The 23,408-nt window shown below is 50.0% G+C and overlaps 1 protein-coding gene across 1 annotated transcript in view; it reads left to right on the forward strand.

Annotated features, from left to right (window-relative positions):
* The window catches only part of LOC147091393 (alpha-2-macroglobulin-like), a 1,124,424-nt gene that overhangs the window by 535,401 nt on the left and 565,615 nt on the right, over nucleotides 1-23,408 (forward strand). The window contains exon 16 of the mRNA XM_085976756.1: nucleotides 17,149-17,295. Coding sequence (XP_085832882.1) covers nucleotides 17,149-17,295 — 147 coding nt within the window. The remainder of the gene's footprint in view (nucleotides 1-17,148; nucleotides 17,296-23,408) is intronic.

Below are 23,408 nucleotides of genomic sequence, written 5' to 3' on the forward strand. Positions count from 1 at the left end.
CCCAGGTCCCTGCTCCTGATCCCTGTCCAGTGACCCCTGGGTTAGGGAGGGGGTGAATCAGCCCAGGTTCCTGCTCCTGATCCCTGTCCAGTGACCTCTGGGTTAAGGAGGGGGTGAATCAACTCGGGTTCCTGCTCCTGATCCCTGTCCAGTGACCCCTTGATTTAGGGAGGGAGTGAATCAGCCCGGCTTCCTGCTCCTGATCCCTGTCCAGTGACCCCTGGTTTAGGGAGGAAGGGTGAATCAGCCTGGGTTCCTGCTCCTGATCCCTGTCCAGTGATCCCTGGGTTAGGGAGGGGGTGAAACAGCCTGGGTTCCTGCTCCTGATCCCTGTCCAGTGACCCCTGGGTTAGGGAGGGAGTGAATCAGCCTGGGTTCCTGCTCCTGATCCCTGTCCAGTGACCCCTGGGTTAGGGAGGTGGTGAATCAGCCCGGGTTCCTGATCCTGATCCCTGTCCAGTGACCCCTGGGTTAGGGAGGGGGTTAATCAGCCCGGGTTCCTGCTCCTGATCCCTGTCCAGTGACCCCTGAGTTAGGGATGTGGGCAATCAGCCCGGGTTCCTGCTCCTGATCCCTGTCTAGTGACCCCTGGTTTAGGGAGGGGGGGAATCAGCCTGGGTTCCTGCTCCTGATCCCTGTCCAGTGACCCCTGGGTTAGGGAGGGGGGGAAGCAGCCCAGGTTCCTGCCCCTGATCCCTGTCCAGTGACATCTGGGTTAAGCAGGTGGTGAATCAGCCGGGGCTCCTGCTCCTGATCCCTTTCCAGTGACCCCTGGGTTAGGGAGCGAGTGAATCAGCCCGTGTTCCTGCTCCGGATCCCTGTCCAGTGACCCCTGGGTTAGGGAGGAAGGGTGAATCAGCCTGGGTTCCTGCTCCTGATCGCTTTCCAGTGATACCTGGGTTAGAGAGCGGGGTGAATCAGCCCGGTTTTCTGCTCCTGGTCCCTGTCCAGTGACCACTGAGATAGGGATGGGGGGAATCAGCACGGGTTCATGCTCCTGATCCCTTTCCAGTGATCCCTGGGTTAGGGAGGGGTGAATCAGCCTGGGTACCTGCTCCTGATCCCTGTCCAGTGACCCCTGGGTTAGCGAGGGGCTGAATCAGCCCGGGTTCCTGCTCCTGCTCCCTGTCCAGTGACCCCTGGGTTACGGAGAGGGGTGAATCAGCCCGGGTTCCTGCTCCTGATCCCTGTCCAGTGGCCCCTGGGTTACGGAGAGGGGTGAATCAGCCCGGGTTCCTGCTCCTGATCCCTGTCCTGTGACCCCTGGTTTAGGGAGGGGGTGAATCATCCCGGGTTCCTGCTCCTGATCACTTTCCAGTGAACCCTGGGTTAGTGAGGGGGTGAATCATCCCGGGTTACTGCTCCTGATCACTTTCCAGTGAACCCTGGGTTAGTGAGGGGGTGAATCATCCCGGGTTCCTGCTCCTGATCCCTGTCCAGTGACACAAGGTTTAGGGAGGGGGTGAATCATCCCTGGTTCCTGCTCCTGATCCCTTTCCAGTGACCCCTGGGTTAGTGAAGGGGTGAATCATCCCGGGTTCCTGCTCCTGATCCCTGTCCAGTGAACCCTGGGTTAGGGAGGAAGTGAATCAGCCCGGCTTCCTGCTCCTGATCCCTGTCCAGTGACCCCTGGTTTAGGGAGGGGGTGAATCAGCCCGGGTTCCTGCTCCTGATCCCTTTCAATGACACCTAGGTTAGGGAGGGGGGTGAATCAGCCCAGGTTCCTGCTCCTGATCCCTGTCAATGACCCCTGGGTTAGGGAGGGTGTGAATCAGCCCGGGTTCCTGCTCCTGATCCCTGTCCAGTGACCCCTGAGTTAGGGAGGGGGAGATTCAGCCCGGGTTCCTGCTCTTGATCTCTGTCCAGTGACCCCTGGGTTAGGGAGGGGGTGAATCAGCCCGGGTTCCTGCTCCTCATCCCTGTCCGGTGACCCCTGAGTTAGGGAGGGGGAGATTCAGCCCGGGTTCCTGCTCTTGATCTCTGTCCAGTGACCCCTGGGTTAGGGAGGGGGTGAATCAGCCCGGGTTCCTGCTCCTCATCCCTGTCCAGTGACCCCTGGGTTAGGGAGGGTGTGAATCAGCCCGGGTTCCGCTCCTGATCCCTGTCCAGTGACCATTGGGTTGGGGAGAATGTGAATCAGCCCGGGATCCTGTTCCTGATGCCTGTCCAGTGACCCCTGGGTTAGGGAGGGGGTGAATAAGCCTGGGTTCCTGCTCCTGATCCCTGTCCAGTGACCCCGGTGTTAGGGAGGGGGTGAATCAGCCTGGGTTCCTGCTCCTGATCCCTGTCCAGTGACCCCTGGTTTAGGGAGGGGTTGAATCAGCCCGGGTTCCTGCTCCTGATCCCTGTCCAGTGACCCCTGGTTTAGGGAGTGGGTGAATCAGCCCGGGTTCCTGCTCCTGATCCCTGTCCAGTGACCCCTGGGTTAGGGAGGGGGTGAATCAGCCCGGGTTCCTGCTACTGATCCCTGTCCAGTGACCCCTGGGTTAGGGAGTGGGTGAATCAGCCCGGGTTCCTGCTCCTGATCCCTGTCCAGTGATCCCTGGGTTAGGGAGTGCGTGTATCAGCCCGGGTTCCTGCTCCTGATCCCTGTTCAGTGACCCCTGGTTTAGGGAGGGCGTGAATCAGCCCGGGTTCCTGCTCCTGATCCCTGTCCAGTGACCCCTGGGTTATGGAGGATGGTGATTCAGCCTGGGTTCCTGCTCCTGATCCCTGCCTAGTAACCCCTGCGTTTGGTAGGGGGGTGTTTCAGCCCGGGTTCCTGCTCCTGATCCCTGTCCAGTGGCCCCTGTGTTAGGGAGGAAGAGTAAATCAGCCTGGGTTCCTGCTCCTGATCGCTCTCCATTGACCTCTGGATTAGGGAGGAGGTGAATCAGCCCGGGTTGCTGCTCCTGATCGCTGTCCAGTGACCTTTGGTTTAGGGAGGGGATGATTCAGCCTGGGTTCCTGCTCCTGATCCATGTCCAGTGAACCCTGGGTTAGGGAGGGGATGAATCAGCCAGGGTTCCTGCTCCTGACCCATGCCCAGTGACCACTGGGTTAGGGAGGGGGTGAATCATCCCGCATTCCTGCTCCTGATACCTTTCCAGTGACACGTGTGTTAGGGAGGGCTGTGAATCATCCAAGGTTCCTGCTCCTGATCCCTGTCCAATGACCCCTGGGTTAGAGAGGGGTGAATCAGCCCGGGTTCCTGCTCCAGACACCTGTCCAGTGACCTCTGTGTTAGGTAGGGGATGAATCAGCCCGGGTTCCTACTCCTGGTCCCTGTCCAGTGACCCCTGGGTTATGGAGGATGCTGATTCAGCCTGGGTTCCTGCTCCTGATTCCTGTCCAGTGACCCCTGGGTTATGGAGGAGGTGAATCAGCCTGGGTTCCTGCTCCTGGTCCCTGTCCAGTGACCCCTGGGTTAGGGAGGGGGTGAATCAGCCCGGGTTCCTGCTCTTGATCACTCTCCAGTGACCCCTGGGTTAGGGAGGGGGTGAATCAGCCCGGGTTCCTGCTCCTGATCCCTGTCCATTGACTCCTGGGTTAGGGAGGGGGTGAATCAGCCCGTGTTCCTGCACCTGATCCTGTCCAGTGACCCCTGGTTTAGGGAGGGGGTGAATCAGCCCGGGTTCCTGCTCCAGATACCTGTCCAGTGACCGCTGGGTTAGGGAGGGGCGTGGATCAGCCCGAGTTCTTGCTCCTGCTCCCTGTCCAGTGACCTCAGGGTTAGGAGGAAGTGAATCAGACCGGGTTCCTGCTCTTGATGCCTGTCCAGTGACCCCTGGGTTAGGGAGCGGGTGAATCAGCCTGGGTTCCTGCTCCAGATCCCTGTCCAGTGACCGCTGGTTTAGGGAGTGGGGTGGATCAGCCCGAGTTCTTGCTCCTGATCCCTGTCCAGTGATATCTGGGTTAGGGAGGGGGTGAATCAGCCCAGGCTCCTGCTCCTTATCCCTTTCCAGTGACCCCTGGGTTAGGGAGGGTGAATCAGCTCGGGTTCCTGCTCTTGATCCCAGTCCAATGACCCCTGGTTTAGGGAGGAGAGGTGAATGAGCCTGGGTTCCTGCTCCTGAGCCCTGTCCCGTGATCCCTGGGTTAGGGAGGGGGGTGAATCAGCCCGGCTTCCTGCTCCTGATCCCTGTCCAGTGACCCCTGGGTTAGGGAGGCAGGGAATCAGCCTGGGTTCCTGCTCCTGATCCCTGTCCAGTGACCCCTGGGTTAGGTATAATGATATCAGCAAATAGTAATGTTATTTGCCTGTTTGATTATCATGTCTTACCAGCATAGTTGCCTGATTGATTACTTATGCCTGACCAGCAGAGGTCATGTGACAGAGACAAGCAGTTTGGTTTAGTTTCAGTTTCGTTCTAGATGCATCACTAGCATGATGTCTCCTGTAAATGCTGTTAAAAGAGTTGAACAAGCTTTAGATTAAAAGACATTCTCTTTCATAAATGTCTCGTCATTGAACCCACAAAGAAAACAATGCATGGTGTCAGAAGTGATTGAAAGAGATGAAGAGAAAAAATCTGAAGTTAAATCAGCTCTCCACAAATTAGCAAGCCAAAAGAGAACATCATTACTTACCATTAGAGAATAGCTAACGAAGTGAAAAATGGAAGGTTTACTCCCACCGGCGAAGCTTCAGTTGACAGGGAATGTGGCTGAAAATTGGAGAAGGTTCAAACAACGTGTGGGGTTGTATTTATCAGCAATCGGAGCTGACGAGAAAAGTAATAAAAGGAAATCGTCACTGTTCTTACATGTCTTGGGTGATGAAGCGCTGGAGGTGTATAATAACTTCACATTCGCTGCTGATGGAGACAAAATGAAGCTAGATAAAATAATGGAACAGTTTGAGGCCTACTGCATACCTAAACGTAACGTGACGTTTGAGAGGCACAGATTTTTCACATGTGTACAGAAAACGGGTGAGACTATTGATCAGTATGTGACTGAACTGAGAAACCGAAGCAAAACATGTGAATTTGGGGGATTGACAGACTCGCTGATAAAAGACAGACTGGTGTGTGGTATTCCAGATAATGGTCTAAGGGAAAGACTGCTAAGAGAGCAAGATCTAGACCTGGGAAAAGCCATAGCATTGTGTAGGGCTACAGAGACTGTGAAGTTGCAGGCAAAGGAGCTGTTCAGTGACAATAGCTGCAACGTGGGTGCAGTGAGAAAGAACGGATACAAACCATTTAACAAAACGAGCGCCAATGTGAAAAAAGAGGCGTGGCCAGCGAACAAAAATGAAAGGGACAATCGAAAGTCATGCAGTCGATGCGGTACACAGCATCCACCAAAAAAATGTCCAGCATATGGTAAAAAATGCAATAGTTGCAACAAAAACAACCATTATGCCCGTTGCTGCAAGAACCAAGTGCAACAAAGCAAGGTCCATGCAGTAGATGAAAGCGACATAGAGGAGTTCTATGTAGATGTTGTGTCTGAAAACAAAAAAGAAGAAAGAGACTGGATGTTGACACTAAAAGTGAATGACATACACATTCCATTTAAATTGGATACTGGAGCACAAGTTAATGTGATATCAGAGACTGATTTTAAGAAAATTAGATCCAGACCAAAGATACATGGAATCAAAGTGAAAGTGACAGGATACTCAGGTGCTGAAATACCAGTGAAAGGAAGATGCATTGTCAAAGTGACACACAAGGACAGAGAGCACACGTTAGCATTAATCGTGGTGCCAAAGGAGGTGCAAGCCATACTAGGCTTAAAAGCCTATGAGAGACTGAACCTGGTAAAGAGAGTCCTCGTTGTGGAAACTGAAGGAGAGACAGTCTATGATGAACTCATGAAAGAGTACAAAGACCTATTTAAGGGTCTAGGCTGCATTCCAGGAGAACACACGATCAGAGTAGATAAAATTATGACACCGGTCATACATCCATGCAGAAAAGTTCCGTTTGCTCTCCAAAAGCAACCGAAGGCAGAGTTGGACAGGATGGAAAGCCTGAACGTGATTCAGAAGATAGATGAGCCAACTGAGTGGGTGAGTTCCCTCATCGTAGTGGACAAAACGAATGGAAAGCTCAGAATTTGCCTGGATCCAAGAGATCTAAACAGAGCAATAAAGAGAGAGCACTTCAAGCTTCCTACACGTGAGGAAATCATGGCACAGTTTGCAAATGCAAAATATTTCAGCAAGTTAGATGCATCATCAGGATTTTGGCAGATGAAGATGGACGAAGCAAGTTCAAGACTGTGCACGTTCAACAGTCCATTTGGCAGATACAGAACCCTAAGGTTACCATTTGGCATTGCCTCAGCTCCTGAAGTGTATCACAAGACTATCCATATGATCTATGAGCACCTGGAGAGAGTTGATACATCAATGGATGACATCATAGTATGGGGAACCATGAGAACTGAGCATGACAAGAGACTGAAAAAAGTGCTGGAAGCAACAAGGAAAACAAACCTGAAGCTGAATAGAGAGAAATGCCAGCTCGGGGTGACAGAACTGATATTCGTGGGAGATATCCTCAGTGGTGAGGGCGTCAGACCAGATCCCAGAAAGGTGTCCGCCATTGAGAATATGCCAAAGCCACAATGCAAAAAGGATGTGCAGAGGTTTAATGGAATGATCAACTACATGGGTAAATTCATATCCAACCTCTCAGAAAAGATGGCCACTGAGAAGACTAACTGAAATGAACATAGAATGGGAATGGAATCATGAGCATGAGAAGTCATGGAGCGATCTAAAGAAACTGCTCACAGAGGAACCAGTTCTGAGGTTTTATGACCCAGCGAGACCCATCAAGATATCATCAGATGCATCACAGAGTGGGCTCGGGGCCGTTCTTCTGCAAAAATATGACTACTGGCAACCTATTGCATATGCATCGCGCTCAATGACAGACGCGGAGACGCGATATGCTCAAATAGAAAAGGAGCTGCTCAGCATCACATACGCTTGTGAAAGATTTCACCAGTTTGTGGCAGGACAAGCAATCAGTGTAGAGACTGACCATAAGCCCTTGATTGTATTGTTCCAAAAGCCACTAAACAGCTGTCCGCTTAGAATACAAAGAATGATGATCAGGCTGCAATGCTATCCACTGAATGTTGCGTACACACCGGGTAAGCTGATGTATACAGCAGACACGTTGTCCAGAGCTGTAGACCCAAGTGAGCTCACAAACACCACAATGGATGAAAAAGTGAACGCCTACGTGGACATGATCACAAGTGCAATGCCCATAGCAGATGCAAAAATGGAGCTCATAAAGACGGAGACAAACAAAGATGAAACAATGAGATGACTGAGGAAAAGCATCTTGGATGGATGGCCCAACATGAAGCAAGACTGCTCACCTGACATAGCAGAGTACTGGAACTGCAGGGCGGAACTATCAGTGGTCGAAGACATCATCTACAAAGGAAGTAAAATAGTTATCCCAAAGAGTCTGAGAAAAGAGATGCTAAAGAGGATCCATGGAGGACATCTGGGAATCGAAAAGTGTAAGAAAAGAGCACGAGAGGTGATGTATTGGCCACGAATCAACCAAGATGTGACAAATGAGGTGTCAAACTGCACAATATGCCTGAAATATCGAGCAAGCAATCCGGTAGAACCACTAAAGCCACAGCCAGCACCAGACAGACCTTACCAGAAGGTAGGCGCTGACCTATTCGTATGTCAAGGGAAGGACTATCTTGTAGTCACAGACTATTACTCCCTGTATCCAGAGGTTTGCTGACTGCACACCACCACTGCAGATGCTGTGATAACATGTATGAAAGCCATATTCTCCAGACATGGCGTGGCAAGCGAGGTCTTCACAGACAACAGACCTCAGTTTTACAATGCAAGTTTCCAACACTTTGCCAAAGAGTGGGACTTTGTCCACACAACGTCAAGTCCTCACTTTCCACAGTCCAATGGTCTAGTGGAAAAATCGGTCCAGACAGTGAAAAGACTGATGTACAAGGCAAAAGACAGTGGAACTGATTTCTACCAGAGCATGCTTGTATACCGCACAACGCCGCTCGAGTGTGGTAAGTCACCAGCCCAACTCCTTATGGGACGTCGGCTAAGGTCAAACCTACCCATCCCGGAGAACCTCCTGAAAACAAAAGAGGGGGAGAAAGTGAGGAAGTTCAAAGAACAACAGAAAGAAAAGCAAAAGTACTACAATGACAGAGGAAAACAAAACCTACCTTAACTCCACACTGGTGACCAAGTAAGGTTCAAAGACAAAACAAACACATGGACTCAGAAGGGAACTGTCCTGAGTGAAGTTCAACCAAGATCATACACCATTCAGACAGATGAGGGTGCTGTTCTGAGAAGAAATCGTCGAGATCTTCTCATGGGACCAGCCACAGCAGGTCAAGACACTGATACTGTTGAACAACCTGATCACACAGCTGAGAACCAATCATCTGAGTCAACAACTCAGATTCAGGGATAATCAATCAGAAAATCCTCAAGACACATGAAGCCTCCTGAGAGACCCATTGAGCAAATTTAAGGACTATTGTTATAAAAGGAAGTAATGTTACCTTATTCTTTCTTCAAGTTCTAGTGTATTGACATATTTCATGTGAACACACAAAACAAGGTTAAAAAACCTTGATCATGACAATGATAATGTAAGTTCATTAAGTGTTACAGTTAAAATGCAGATTAATACAAAGAAAACATGTTGTTATTTAAAAGTAAAATACTTTTGTTTTAAGAAAAGGAGATGTAATGATATCAGCAAATAGTGATGTTATTTGCCTGTATGATTATCATGTCTTACCAGCATAGTTGCCTGATTGATTACTTATGCCTGACCAGCAGAGGCCATGTGACAGAGACAAGCAGTTTGGTTTAGTTTCAGTTTCGTTCTAGATGCATCACTAGCATGATGTCTCCTGTAAATGCTGTTAAAAGAGTTGAACAAGCTTCAGATTAAAAGACATTCTCTTTCATAAATGTCTCGCCATTGAACCCACAAAGAAAACAGTACATTAGGGAGGAGGTGAATCAGCCTGGGTTCCTGCTCCTGATCCCTGTCCAGGTACCCCTGGGTTAGTGAGTGGGTTAATCAGCCCGGATTCCTGATCCTGATCCCTGTCCAGTGACACCTGGGTAAGGGAGTGGGATGAATCAGCCCGGGTTCCTGCTCCTTATCCCTGTCAAGTGTCTGCTGGGTTAGGGAGGGGGGTGAATCAGCCCGGGTTCCTGATCCTGATCCCTGGCAATGACCCCTGGGTTAGGGAGGGGTGTGAATCAGCTCGGGTTCCTGATCCTGATCCCTGTCCAGTAAACCTTGGGTTAGGGAGGGGGTGAATCCGCCCGGATTGCTGCTCCTGATCCCTTTCTAGTGACCCCTGCGTTAGGTAGGGGGATGTATCAGCCCGGGTTCCTGCTCCTGATCCCTGTCCAGTGGCCCCTGTGTAAGGGAGGAGGAGTGAATCAGCCTGTGTTACTGCTCCTGGTCCCTGTCCAGTGACCCCTGGGTTATGGAGGATGGTGATTCAGCCTGGGTTCCTGCTCCTGATCCCTGTCCAGTGACCTCTGGGTTAGGGAGGGGGTGATTCAGCCTGGGTTCCTGCTCCTGATCCCTGTACAGTGACCCCTGGGTTAGGGCGGTGGTGAATCAGCCCGGGGTCCTGCTCCTGATCCCTGTCCAGTGACCCCTGGGTTAGGGAGGGGGTGAATCAGCCCGGGTTCTTGCTCCTGATCCCTGTCCATTGACTCCTGGGTTAGGGAGGGGGTGAATCAGCCCGTGTTCCTGCACCTGATCCTGTCCAGTGACCCCTGGTTTAGGGAGGGGGTGAATCAGCCCGGGTTCCTGCTCCAGATACCTGTCCAGTGAACACTGGGTTAGGGAGGGGGGTGGATCAGCCCGAGTTCTTGCTCCTGATCCCTGTCCAGTGACCTCTGGGTTAGGGAAGGGGTGAATCAGCCCGGGTTCCTGCTCCTGCTCCCTGTCCAGTGACCTCAGGGTTAGGAGGAAGTGAATCAGCCCGGGTTCCTGCTCTTGATGCCTGTCCAGTGACCCCTGGGTTAGGGAGCGGGTGAATCAGCCTGGGTTCCTGCTCCAGATCCCTGTCCAGTGACCGCTGGTTTAGGGAGGGGGGTGAATCAGCCCGAGTTCTTGCTCCTGATCCCTGTCCAGTGATATCTGGGTTAGGGAGGGGGTGAATCAGCGCAGGTTACTGCTCCTGATCCCTTTCCAGTGACCCCTGGGTTAGGCAGGGTGAATCAGCTCTGGTTCCTGCTCCTGATCCCTGTCCAATGACCCCTGGTTTAGGGAGGAGAGGTGAATGAGCCTGGGTTCCTGCTCCTGAGCCCTGTCCCGTGATCCCTGGGTTAGAGAGGGGGGTGAATCAGCCCGGCTTCCTGCTCCTGATCCCTGTCCAGTGACCCCTGGGTTAGGGAGGCAGGGAATCAGCCTGGGTTCCTGCTCCTGATCCCTGTCCAGTGACCCCTGGGTTAGGTATAATGATATCAGCAAATAGTAATGTTATTTGCCTGTTTGATTATCATGTCTTACCAGCATAGTTGCCTGATTGATTACTTATGCCTGACCAGCAGAGGTCATGTGACAGAGACAAGCAGTTTGGTTTAGTTTCAGTTTCGTTCTAGATGCATCACTAGCATGATGTCTCCTGTAAATGCTGTTAAAAGAGTTGAACAAGCTTTAGATTAAAAGACATTCTCTTTCATAAATGCCTCGTCATTGAACCCACAAAGAAAACAATACATGGTGTCAGAAGTGATTGAAAGAGATGAAGAGAAAAAATCTGAAGTTAAATCAGCTCTCCACAAATTAGCAAGCCAAAAGAGAACATCATTACTTACCATTAGAGAATAGCTAACGAAGTGAAAAATGGAAGGTTTACTCCCACCGGCGAAGCTTCAGTTGACAGGGAATGTGGCTGAAAATTGGAGAAGGTTCAAACAACGTGTGGGGTTGTATTTATCAGCAATCGGAGCTGACGAGAAAAGTAATAAAAAGAAATCGTCACTGTTCTTACATGTCGTGGGTGATGAAGCGCTGGAGGTGTATAATAACTTCACATTCGCTGCTGATGGAGACAAAATGAAGCTAGATAAAATAATGGAACAGTTTGAGGCCTACTGCATACCTAAACATAACGTGACGTTTGAGAGGCACAGATTTTTCACATGTGTACAGAAAACGGGTGAGACTATTGATCAGTATGTGACTGAACTGAGAAACTGAAGCAAAACATGTGAATTTGGGGGACTGACAGACTCGCTGATAAAAGACAGACTGGTGTGTGGTATTCCAGATAATGGTCTAAGGGAAAGACTGCTAAGAGAGCAAGATCTAGACCTGGGAAAAGCCATAGCATTGTGTAGGGCTACAGAGACTGTGAAGTTGCAGGCAAAGGAGCTGTTCAGTGACAATAGCTGCAACGTGGATGCAGTGAGAAAGAATGGATACAAACCGTTTAACAAAACGAGCGCCAATGTGAAAAAAGAGGCGTGGCCAGCGAACAAAAATGAAAGGGACAATCGAAAGTCATGCAGTCGATGCGGTACACAGCATCCACCAAAAAAATGTCCAGCATATGGTAAAAAATGCAATAGTTGCAACAAAAACAACCATTATGCCCGTTGCTGCAAGAACCAAGTGCACCAAAGCAAGGTCCATGCAGTAGATGAGAGCGACATAGAGGAGTTCTATGTAGATGTTGTGTCTGAAAACAAAAAAGAAGAAAGAGACTGGATGTTGACACTAAAAGTGAATGACATACACATTCCATTTAAATTGGATACTGGAGCACAAGTTAATGTGATATCAGAGACTGATTTTAAGAAAATTAGACCCAGACCAAAGATACATGGAATCAAAGTGAAAGTGACAGGATACTCAGGTGCTGAAATACCAGTGAAAGGAAGATGCATTGTCAAAGTGACACACAAGGACAGAGAGCACACGTTCGCATTAATCGTGGTGCCAAAGGAGGTGCAAGCCATACTCGGTTTAAAAGCCTGTGAGAGACTGAACCTGGTAAAGAGAGTCCTCGTTGTGGAAAGTGAAGGAGAGACAGTCTATGATGAACTCATGAAAGAGTACAAAGACCTATTTAAGGGTCTAGGCTGCATTCCAGGAGAACACACGATCAGAGTAGATAAAATTATGACACCGGTCATACATCCATGCAGAAAAGTTCCGTTTGCTCTTCAAAAGCAACTGAAGGCAGAGTTGGACAGGATGGAAAGTCTGAACGTGATTCAGAAGATAGATGAGTCAACTGAGTGGGTGAGTTCCCTCATCGTAGTGGACAAAACGAATGGAAAGCTCAGAATTTGCCTGGATCCAAGAGATCTAAACAGAGCAATAAAGAGAGAGCACTTCAAGCTTCCTACACGTGAGGAAATCATGGCACAGTTTGCAAATACAAAATATTTCAGCAAGTTAGATGCATCATCAGGATTTTGGCAGATGAAGATGGACGAAGCAAGTTCAAGACTGTGCACGTTCAACAGTCCATTTGGCAGATACAGATCCCTAAGGTTACCATTTGGCATTGCCTCAGCTCCTGAAGTGTATCACAAGACTATCCATATGATCAATGAGCACCTGGAGAGAGTTGATACATCAATGGATGACATCATAGTATGGGGAACCATGAGAACTGAGCATGACAAGAGACTGAAAAAAGTGCTGGAAGCAACAAGGAAAACAAACCTGAAGCTGAATAGAGAGAAATGCCAGCTCGGGGTGACAGAACTGACATTCGTGGGAGATATCCTTAGTGGTGAGGGCTTCAGACCAGATCCCAGAAAGGTGTCCGCCATTGAGAATATGCCAAAGCCACAATGCAAAAAGGACATGCAGAGGTTTAATGGAATGATCAACTACATGGGTAAATTCATATCCAACCTCTCAGAAAAGATGGCGCCACTGAGAAGACTAACTGAAAAGAACATAGAATGGGAATGGAATCATGAGCATGAGAAGTCATGGAGCGATCTAAAGAAACTGCTCACAGAGGAACCAGTTCTGAGGTTTTATGACCCAGCGAGACCCATCAAGATATCATCAGATGCATCACAGAGTGGGCTCGGTGCCGTTCTTCTGCAAAAATATGACTACTCGCAACCTATTGCATATGCATCATGCTCAATGACAGACGCGGAGACGCGATATGTTCAAATAGAAAAGGAGCTGCTCAGCATCACATACGCCTGTGAAAGATTTCACCAGTTTGTGGCAGGACAAGCAATCAGTGTAGAGACTGACCATAAGCCTTTGATTGTATTGTTCCAAAAGCCACTAAATAGCTGTCCGCTTAGAATACAAAGAATGATGATCAGGCTGCAACGCTATCCACTGAATGTTGCGTACACACCGGGTAAGCTGATGTATACAGCAGACACGTTTCCAGAGCTGTAGACCCAAGTGAGCCCGCAAACACCACAATGGATGAAAAAGTGAACGCCTACGTGGACATGATCACAAGTGCAATGCCCATAGAAGATGCAAAAATGGAGCTCATAAAGACGGAGACAAACAAAGATGAAACAATGAGATGACTGAGGAAAAGCATCTTGGATGGATGGCCCAACATGAAGCAAGACTGCTCACCTGACATAGCAGAGTACTGGAACTGCAGGGCGGAACTATCAGTGGTCGAAGACATCATCTACAAAGGAAGTAAAATAGTTATCCCAAAGAGTCTGAGAAAAGAGATGCTAAAGAGGATCCATGGAGGACATCTGGGAATCGAAAAGTGTAAGAAAAGAGCACGAGAGGTGATGTATTGGCCACGAATCAACCAAGATGTGACAAATGAGGTGTCAAACTGCACAATATGCCTGAAATATCGAGCAAGCAATCCGGTAGAACCACTAAAGCCACAGCCAGCACCAGACAGACCTTACCAGAAGGTAGGCGCTGACCTATTCGTATGTCAAGGGAAGGACTATCTTGTAGTCACAGACTATTACTCCCTGTATCCAGAGGTTTGTTGACTGTACACCACCACTGCAGATGCTGTGATAACATGTATGAAAGCCATATTCTCCAGACATGGCGTGGCAAGCGAGGTCTTCACAGACAACAGACCTCAGTTTTACAATGCAAGTTTCCAACACTTTGCCAAAGAGTGGGACTTTGTCCACACAACGTCAAGTCCTCACTTTCCACAGTCCAATGGTCTAGTGGAAAAATCGGTCCAGACAGTGAAAAGACTGATGTACAAGGCAAAAGACAGTGGAACTGATTTCTACCAGAGCATGCTTGTATACCGCACAACGCCGCTGGAGTGTGGTAAGTCACCAGCCCAACTCCTTATGGGACGTCGGCTAAGGTCAAACCTACCCATCCCGGAGAACCTCCTGAAAACAAAAGAGGGGGAGAAAGTGAGGAAGTTCAAAGAACAACAGAAAGAAAAGCAAAAGTATTACTATGACAGAGGAACACAAAACCTACCTTAACTCCACACTGGTGACCAAGTAAGGTTGAAAGACAAAACAACACATGGACTCAGAAGGGAACTGTCCTGAGTGAAGTTCAACCAAGATCATACACCATTCAGACAGATGAGGATGCTGTTCTGAGAAGAAATCGTCGAGATCTTCTCATGGGACCAGCCACAGCAGGTCAAGAGACTGATACTGTTGAACAACCTGATCACACAGCTGAGAACCAATCATCTGAGTCAACAACTCAGATTCAAGGACAATCAAGCAGAAAATCCTCAAGACACATGAAGCCTCCTGAGGGACTCATTGAGCAAATTTAAGGACTATTGTTATAAAAGGAAGTAATGTTATCTTATTCTTTCTTCAAGTTCTAGTGTATTGACATATTTCATGTGAACACACAAAGCAAGGTTAAAAAACCTTGATCATGATAATGATAATGTAAGTTCATTAAGTGTTACAGTTAAAATGCAGATTAATACAAAGAAAATATGTTGTTATTTAAAAGTAAAATACTTTTGTTTTAAGAAAAGGAGATGTAATGATATCAGCAAATAGTGATGTTATTTGCCTGTATGATTATCATGTCTTACCAGCATAGTTGCCTGATTGATTACTTATGCCTGACCAGCAGAGGCCATGTGACAGAGACAAGCAGTTTGGTTTAGTTTCAGTTTCGTTCTAGATGCATCACTAGCATGATGTCTCCTGTAAATGCTGTTAAAAGAGTTGAACAAGCTTCAGATTAAAAGACATTCTCTTTCATAAATGTCTCGTCATTGAACCCACAAAGAAAACAGTACATTAGGGAGGAGGTGAATCAGCCTGGGTTCCTGCTCCTGATCCCTGTCCAGTTACCCCTGGGTTAGTGAGTGGGTTAATCAGCCCGGATTCCTGATCCTGATCCCTGTCCAGTGACCCCTGGGTAAGGGAGTGGGATGAATCAGCCCGGGTTCTTGCTCCTTATCCCTGTCAAGTGTCTGCTGGGTTAGGGAGGGGGGTGAATCAGCCCGGGTTCCTGATCCTGATCCCTGGCATTGACCCCTGGGTTAGGGAGGGGGTGAATCAGCTCGGGTTCCTGATCCTGATCCCTGTCCAGTAAACCTTGGGTTAGGGAGGGGGTGAATCCGCCCGGATTCCTGCTCCTGATCCCTTTCTAGTGACCCCTGCGTTAGGTAGGAGGGTGTATCAGGCCGGGTTCATGCTCCTGATCCCTGTACAGTGGCCCCTGTGTTAGGGAGGAGGAGTGAATCAGCCTGTGTTCCTGCTCCTGATCGCTGTCCTGTGACCTCTGGATTAGGGAGGAGGTGAATCAGCCCGGGTTCCTGCTCCTGATCGCTGTCCAGTGACCTCTGGGTTAGGGAGGGGGTGATTCAGCCTGTGTTCCTGCTCCTGATCCCTGTACAGTGACCCCTGGGTTAGGGCGGGGGTGAATCAGCCCGGGGTCCTGCTCCTGATCCCTGTCCAGTGACCCCTGCGTTAGGGAGGGGGTGAATCAGCCCGGGTTCCTGCTCCTGACCCATGTCCAGTGACCACTGGGTTAGGGAAGGGAATGAATCATCCAGGGTTCCTGTTCCTGATCCCTGTCCAGTGACCCCTGGGTTAGGGAGGGGGTGAATCATCCCGCGTTCCTGCTCCTGATCCCTTTCCAGTGACACGTGTGTTAGGGAGGGCTGTGAATCAGCCAAGGTTCCTGCTCCTGATCCCTGTCCAGTGACCCCTCGGTTAGAGAGGGGGTGAATCAGCCCGGGTTCCTGCTCCTGACACCTGTCCAGTGACCTCTGGGTTAGGTAGGGGATGAATCAGCCCGGGCTCCTGCTCCTGATCCCTGTCCAGTGACCCCTGGGTTAGGGAGGATGGTGATTCAGCCCGGGTTCCTGCACCTGATTCCTGTCCAGTGACCCCTGGGTTATGGAGGAGGTGAATCAGCCTGGGTTCCTGCTCCTGGTCCCTGTCCAGTGACCCCTGGGTTAGGAGTGGGTGAATCAGCCCGGGTTCCTGCTCTTGATCACTCTCCAATGACCCCTGGGTTAGGGAGGGGGTGAATCAGCCCGGGTTCCTGCTCCTGATCCCTGTCCAGTGACCCCTGGGTTAGGGAGGCGGTGAATCAGCCCATGTTCCTGCACCTGATCCCTGTCCAGTGACCTCTGTGTTAGGGAGGGGGTGAATCAGCCCGGGTTCCTGCTCCTGATCCCTGTCCAGTGACCCCTGGGTTAGGGAGGGGGTGAATCAGCCCGGGTTCCTGCTCCTGATCTCTGTCCAGTGACCCCTGGGTTGGGGAGAAGGTGAATCAGCCCGAGTTCCTGCTCCTGATCCCTGTCCAGTGACCCCGGGGTAAGGGAGTGGGGTAATCAGCCTGGCTTCTTGCTCCTGATCACTGTCCCGTGATCCCTGGGTTAGGGAGGGAGTGAGTCAGCCCGAGTTCCTGCTCCTGATCCCTGTCCAGTGACCCCTGGGTTAGGGTGGGGGTAAATCATCCCGGGTTCCTACTCCTAACCCCTGTCCAGTGACCCCTGGGTTAGGGAGGGGTTTGAATCAGCTCGGGTTCCTGTTCCTGATCCCGGCTGGGGTGTAGGGTGTGGTCTGGATTGGTGGAGTGGGGATGTGAATCTCTTGTCCAGACTCATCATGCACGGGCTCACGGAGTGTCTGAGGTCTCTGCTGGGGTTTCTGGGAGAGGGATGAAGTCTTCCGTTCTCCAGCCTGTTGATGTGTCTTTGTCTCTCTGTCTCCAGGTCTACTCTTTGCTCCCAGTCCAGGACCTCAGTGGTTACAATTACCGTGTGATGGAGGATCCCAGACAGATCTGCACCTCTGAGTTTCACATGTTCCGACCCAGCACTGCTCGGGACTCAATGGGAGACGTCGCCTCTGTTCTCCAGGTTCTTATTGCTCCATTACCCGGGTCATCACCACATCTGGCCCCCATCTGGGCATCGAAGGCAGGGAGGCAGGCTGAGTGGAGGACAGGGGAGAAATTGAGTGGATAGAGAGAGAAAGAGAGCGGAACAGAGAGAGGGAGGGAGAAAGAGAGTTGGATAGAGGGATGGAAGGACAGGAAGGGATGGATAGATGGATGGATGGATGAGGAGAGGGTTGGAAAGGGGGATGGAGTGGTGGGTGGATAAAGGAATAGAGTGGAGTGATGTTTGGAGGAAGGGATATAAGGATGGATGGAGGGATAGGTGAAGGGAAGAATGGAGCAATGGAAAGAGGAATGTAGGGAGGGAGGGATGGAAGAAGGGAGGAAGGGTTGGACAGAAGGAGAGAAGGAGTGGTGGAGGGCTAGTGAGAGATGGAGGGAGAGAGATCTGGAGGGCCTGAGTTGGAGGGAGAGAGGGAGTGTTGGAGGGCTGGTGAGAGACAGGGAGGAGTGTAAAGTCTATGGGTTGTGCAGTTAATAAATATACAGACTTCAGAAGTAACAAACAAACAGGTCTTTACTATTCGAAGGTCAGGGCGAATCTGCCCCAGCAATCCTGCCACAACACTTATATACTGGTGTGGTCACTATCGGTATTACAGTATACAGAAGCCAAACAAATAGTGCCACACCTAAAGTAGTTCTCTTAAAGGTGAACGGTTACATTCAATAGTTCCCTTAAAGGTAGACGGGTACATACACTACAATCCTCCCTTTTTAGCTTATTACTTACAGAGTCCCCGTTAAACATACATATCTTCAACTTCCTATAAAACAAATTACAGATATAATCTCGGTGGAGTCAATGTCATATAAAACAATTTACAGATATAATCTTGGTGGGAACAGTTCACAGGTTCAGTCTCTGCGGAAACAGTTCATAGATTCAGTCTCTGATCTTGACTCGTTCCAAACAACATCTCTTTGGTGTAGCCGGTTCACATGGCTAGCGTGACTCCTCCATAGCCTTTTTCTTGACGTAACAGTTTGAACTTTCGTCCTGTTGAACCAGCAGTGTGGACTTTTACAACCAACTGGCTGTCTTGATATTTTCCAGTTTTTCAACTAATTTAGTTCCTTTCGTAGTGTCCCGCCTGAGATGGTAGAAGTGCTAATATTTTAGACAGTTATTATCTTCTGCTTCTTCTTTTTCTTTTCTGCCTTTTTGACACTCTCGGAGCTCCTTTCTCGGCTGCCAGCTGTAGCGCCACCAACTCTCTCTGTTCCTTAGACCTTAAGTGCTTCATCCGGATTTCAGCACTTTGGGAGTTTTCATCACAAACTGAGCAGACCAGATCCTCGTAATATTCAGTGTCACTCAACAGGTCATGGTAATATTCGGGGTCGTCCTGAGTTAGGCCAGTGAGAGGCCCTTCTACTTCCTTCTTATCCATCTGGACGTTAGCCGACGGTGGTTCCTTCCCTAACCATCTTTCTTGAAAAGACTTCTTCAAACATTCATATTCATTCCGCTCTTCCGGGGATGTCTGCCATTCCTTCACTACTGGCCTCATTTGTGAGTTCAATACCTTCCCTTCCATCGGGGATTTCGTTGTCAGGCTATTTAATCCTTCTACTGGAGTATCTGTTTCCACCCCCTTCTGTTCCCCTTGATGCAATTCAGCGTACTTTTGGCATCCTTGTAAAAGCTGTGTTGCCCCCTCAGCTATCTCCGTGACTTTTGGAAGCTCCGAATTCTTTCCCTTTGAACCCTGAAACTCGTGTTCCCATTTTGGAGTCTTGTCCCTCAGCGTGTGTAAAAGTTGGCTGGCCGTTAACTCTTCTACGGGGACACTGTGGATTAGAGTCTTCTCCATTTCATCCACCTTTCCCTCCAATGTTTTCACCTTCCTTTCCTCCGGTACTTTGGTTTTAAGCGCTCGAAGAAGTTGCGCCTTGATGTTCTCTAACTCCTGTTCAGGGGCCATTCCTACAGTCTCTGTGATCCTTCCAGTTGCCTTTCCTTCCACTGCCCGGATTCCTAGTTGAATATGTTCTTCAAGTTGTTGAACCTCGGCCATTGCCACCTCATATTTGTCCTGGGTTGCCTTCAATAATTTAATGAGTTCTTGGACATCTTGAATTTCATGTTCTGCTGTCTTCCACCTCTAATTTTTCATCGATGGATGGAATCTCTACCGATGAGTCTGTCTTGGCCTGGAGCTCATCAAACATTTCCTGCAGCCTTTGTAATTCTCGCTCATGTTCAACCTTTAGCTGTTCAGATGCTTTCACTAAAACTAGCTTTTCGGAGGTTGCCGAGTTAACCCCTTCCAGGATTGTAGTCTGGGCCTGTTCATACTGTTCTTTCAACTTGTTACACTCTGCTTGCAACGAGTCGTAGAGATGAACTGGGATAAAATCCTGGCTTCCTGAAGATTCCTCTTCCTTTGGTTCGTTCTGTAAATATTCTAGTTCCTGAACAGCATCAGGGGAATGTGATTGGTATTTGGCCACGATGGCTCTATGGTCGCTCTCTGCTTGAGCTAGCTGTCTCTGTCGTCTTTCCAGGTTCTCCCATTCGGTGTCCCAGAACTTTTCCATATTTTTCATCTCTTGTACGAGACAGTCACTCAACTGTTCCAATTGTTGTCGTACTTTGACATAAGTTTGAGTCCGAACTCGGTGTTCTTCCATTGTGGATGAATCCTTTGCTTGAACAGGCTCAGAATTCTCTGTCAACCTGGAGTTCTGCTCTGCAGCTTTATTCTTCTTGGTAACATAAGTCCTTCTGCATGTCTTCGTTTCCTTCCCCATCATCGGCAAGTCCCTTTTAGCCTTGTGTTCCATATTTGAATTGGTCTTATCATCATCCATTTCAGAATCTGAGCTGATAGCTTGCACTGAGTCCTCCCTCATTATGGCTTTTAGGTAGTGCCATTCCATATCTATTTTCTTAATCCACTCCCGTCCTAGAAGTGGTGGTCCTCCTTCAGGTAATACATACAAGTTCATTCTTGGGTGTTCTTTACCCCTATCTCTCACCTTGACTCTTATTTTCCCCATGGGGTATACGTTATGCCCCGTGTATGTCTGTAATATGAACTTGGTATTTCTTAAAGGTATGTGAGAGAATAGCCGGTGGTAGTCCCTTCGGTTGATGACTGATAGAGCTGATCCAGTGTCCAGCTCCATCCTTACTTGGACTCCAGCTATTTTTAGTATGACCCAAATGGTTTGTAGATCCGTTTCTTTACCCACATTGTGGATTCTCAGACTACCCAGCTACTGGTTGTTTGGGTCTGAGTCTGAATTCTGTTCGTCTGAACTCTTCTCAGCCACCTTGTGTACCTTGTTGTACTTTTCTTGTGGTGGCTTCCTTTGATTGTTGGTCTTCTTCCCTGACCGGCATACCTTCGCGATGTGACCCAGTTTGCCACATTTCCGACACTCTTGGTTCTTAAACCAGCATTGATTCTGGTCATGCGTTGTCTTCCCACAACGGTAGCATTTTGTTGTGCTTGAAGTAATTTGGTCCACCCCGAGTGCCGCCGCCTTTAGTTGCATTTCCACCGTTCCTTTCGCTGCGGCTTCGTGCGATGCAGCTATAAGGACAGCCCTGTCCAGTGTGAGGTCGTTCTCTTCCAGTAGTCGCTTCTGCATCCCTTCTTTGGACAATCCACATACGAACTTGTCCCTCAGTGCTTCTGTCAGATTCCCTCCGAACTGGCAGTATTTTGCTAGCCTACGCAGTTCGACCAAGTACTCCGCATTGCTTTCGTCTTTCCTCTGCGTTCTTGCGTAGAATTTGAATCGTTCAGCCAGCATCAACGGTGTGGGGTTCAAGTGGTCCTTCAGCACAGCCACAATCTCTTCGAAGGTCTGATCCGCTGGTTTATTTGGTGCTATTAGATGCTTCAAGAGCCCGTATGTTTTTGCCCCCATCGAGTTTAGCAATGTTATCGCCTTGTCGTCTTCCTCTATTTTGTTGGCTTCGCAATAGATCTCTATGCGTTCCACGTACGTGGCCCAGTCTTCTATTTCAGAATTAAAGTCGTTAATATTCCCTCGCTTAGGCATCTTTCTTCCCTTGGGAGCAGCACCAGTATTTCTTTAAGTATTCTTCTTTATTTGTTTATTTCTAAGATGGCGGTTTTCCCGCGAAATCGGCGGTTTCCCGCTCTTTCCTTCTCTCCCCGCCCACTTCAATGGCGGTATGTCCGTTAAGATGGCGGTTTTCCCGCGAAAATGGCGGTTTCCCGCTCTTCCTTTCTCTCCCCGCCCACTTCAATGGCGTTTTCCCGCTTCTGTCGTCTCCTCCGCCTAATGGCGGCTTCCCGCGTTTCTTCCTGGTGGAAGGGGTACGCTTTCCCCACAGCGGACAGGTTCAGCCGCTGGCTGGCTCTCGCACAGCTCCCTTTACTCGGCTCTGTCTTTTCCTCCCGCCCGCATGGCTCTACCGGCGTTGGGTACACCCCGTTAACGGAGGACAGTTCAGCCGCTGGACTGGCTCTCGCGCAGTCTCTCTCTCCATACCCGGCTCTGTCGCTCTCTCTCCCGCACGTTCGGTTCTACCGGCCCTGGGTACCCCGTTGGTGGAGAACAGTTCAGCCGCTGGACTGGCTCTCGCACAGTCTCTCTCCCCTTGCTCGGCTCTGTCTCTCCCTCTCCCGCACGTTCGGTTCTACCGGCTCTGGGTACCCCGTTGGTGGAGAACAGCTCAGCCGCTGGACTGGCTCTCGCGCAGTCTCTCTCCCCTTGCTCGGCTCTGTCTCTCTCTCCCACCCGCACGGTTCCTGTTCGCCTCCCAGCCCTCTCGCAGACCGGTGTTTCCCTCCCCGGCTGCAGCTGGGTTTCTCTTCCTGCGCCTACTCCCAGTCTCAGCGCTTCGTGGCTGCGGTCGCTGCCCGGCTTTTCCCGCCGATCGAGGTCCGACTGTCTCACGATGCTGTTGGACCCGACTTTCTGACCGGCTCCGTTCCCCCTCGACCGTGGTCGAGTGCACAGCCCTTAGTCTCCAGATATTCTCTACACCTTCCCCTACTCACAGTCTCCGCGGCCGCCTTGTTTCCTGCTGATCGGCTCACTCCGCACCGTGGTAGAAGGGTAGTCAGTGCCTGTTGCTGATGGAAGCTTTTGTTGCTAAAGTCTTCCTCCTTCCTCCTGCTGCAGCCTCGTGTTTTCTTCCAGCAGAACGACGAGGGCGGTTGCCTCTCTTCAACGCTATTCGTTGCTTTGGTAGTCTTGCCGCAGGGTACGATCGGACTCGTCGCCACTGTAAAGTCTGTGGGTTGTGCAGTTAATAAATGCAGACTTCAGAAGTAACAAACAAACAGGTCTTTACTATTCGAAGGTCAGGGCGAATCTGCCCCAGCAATCCTGCCACAACACTTATATACTGGTGTGGTCACTATCGGTATTACAGTATACAGAAGCCAAACAAATAGTGCCACACCTAAAGTAGTTCACTTAAAGGTGAACGGTTACATTCAATAGTTCCCTTAAAGGTAGATGGGTACATACACTACAAGGAGAATGTGCTGGAGGGAGGGAGAGAAGTAGTGGTGTGAGAGACAGGGAGGGAGAGATGGGTGGAGGGCTGGTGAGAGAGAGGGAGGGAGGGAGGGATGGAGGGCTGGTGAGAGGGAGGGAGGGAGTGAGGGGTGGAGGGCTGGTGAGAGGGAGGGAGAGAGGGGTGGAGGGCTGGTGAGAGGGAGGGAGAGAGAGAGGGGTGGAGGGCTGGTGAGAGGGAGGGAGGGAGAGAGGAGTGAGGGCTGGTGAGAGGGAGTGAGGCAGAGAGGGGTGGAGGGCTGGTGAGAGGGAGCTAGAGAGAGGGGAGTGAGGGCTGGTGAAAGGGAGGGAGGGAGAGAGGGGTGGAGGGCTGGTGAGAGAGAGGGAGGGAGAGAGGGGCGGAGGGCTGGTGAGAGGGAGGGAGAGAGAGGGGAGTGAGGGCTGGTGAGAGGGAGCGAGGCAGAGAGGGATGGAGGGCTGGTGAGAGGGAGCTAGGGAGAGGGGAGTGAGGGCTGGTGAGAGGGAGGGAGAGATGGGTGGAGGGCTGGTGAGAGGGAGGGAGAGAGAGGAGAGTGAGGGCTGGTGAGAGGGAGGGAGAGAGAGGGGAGTGAGTGCTGGTGA

This window comes from Somniosus microcephalus, unplaced genomic scaffold (assembly GCF_052327205.1).
Source record: "Somniosus microcephalus isolate GS21.2 unplaced genomic scaffold, FLI_Smic_1.0 unresolved_chr3, whole genome shotgun sequence".
Classification (NCBI taxonomy): Eukaryota; Metazoa; Chordata; class Chondrichthyes; order Squaliformes; family Somniosidae; genus Somniosus; species Somniosus microcephalus.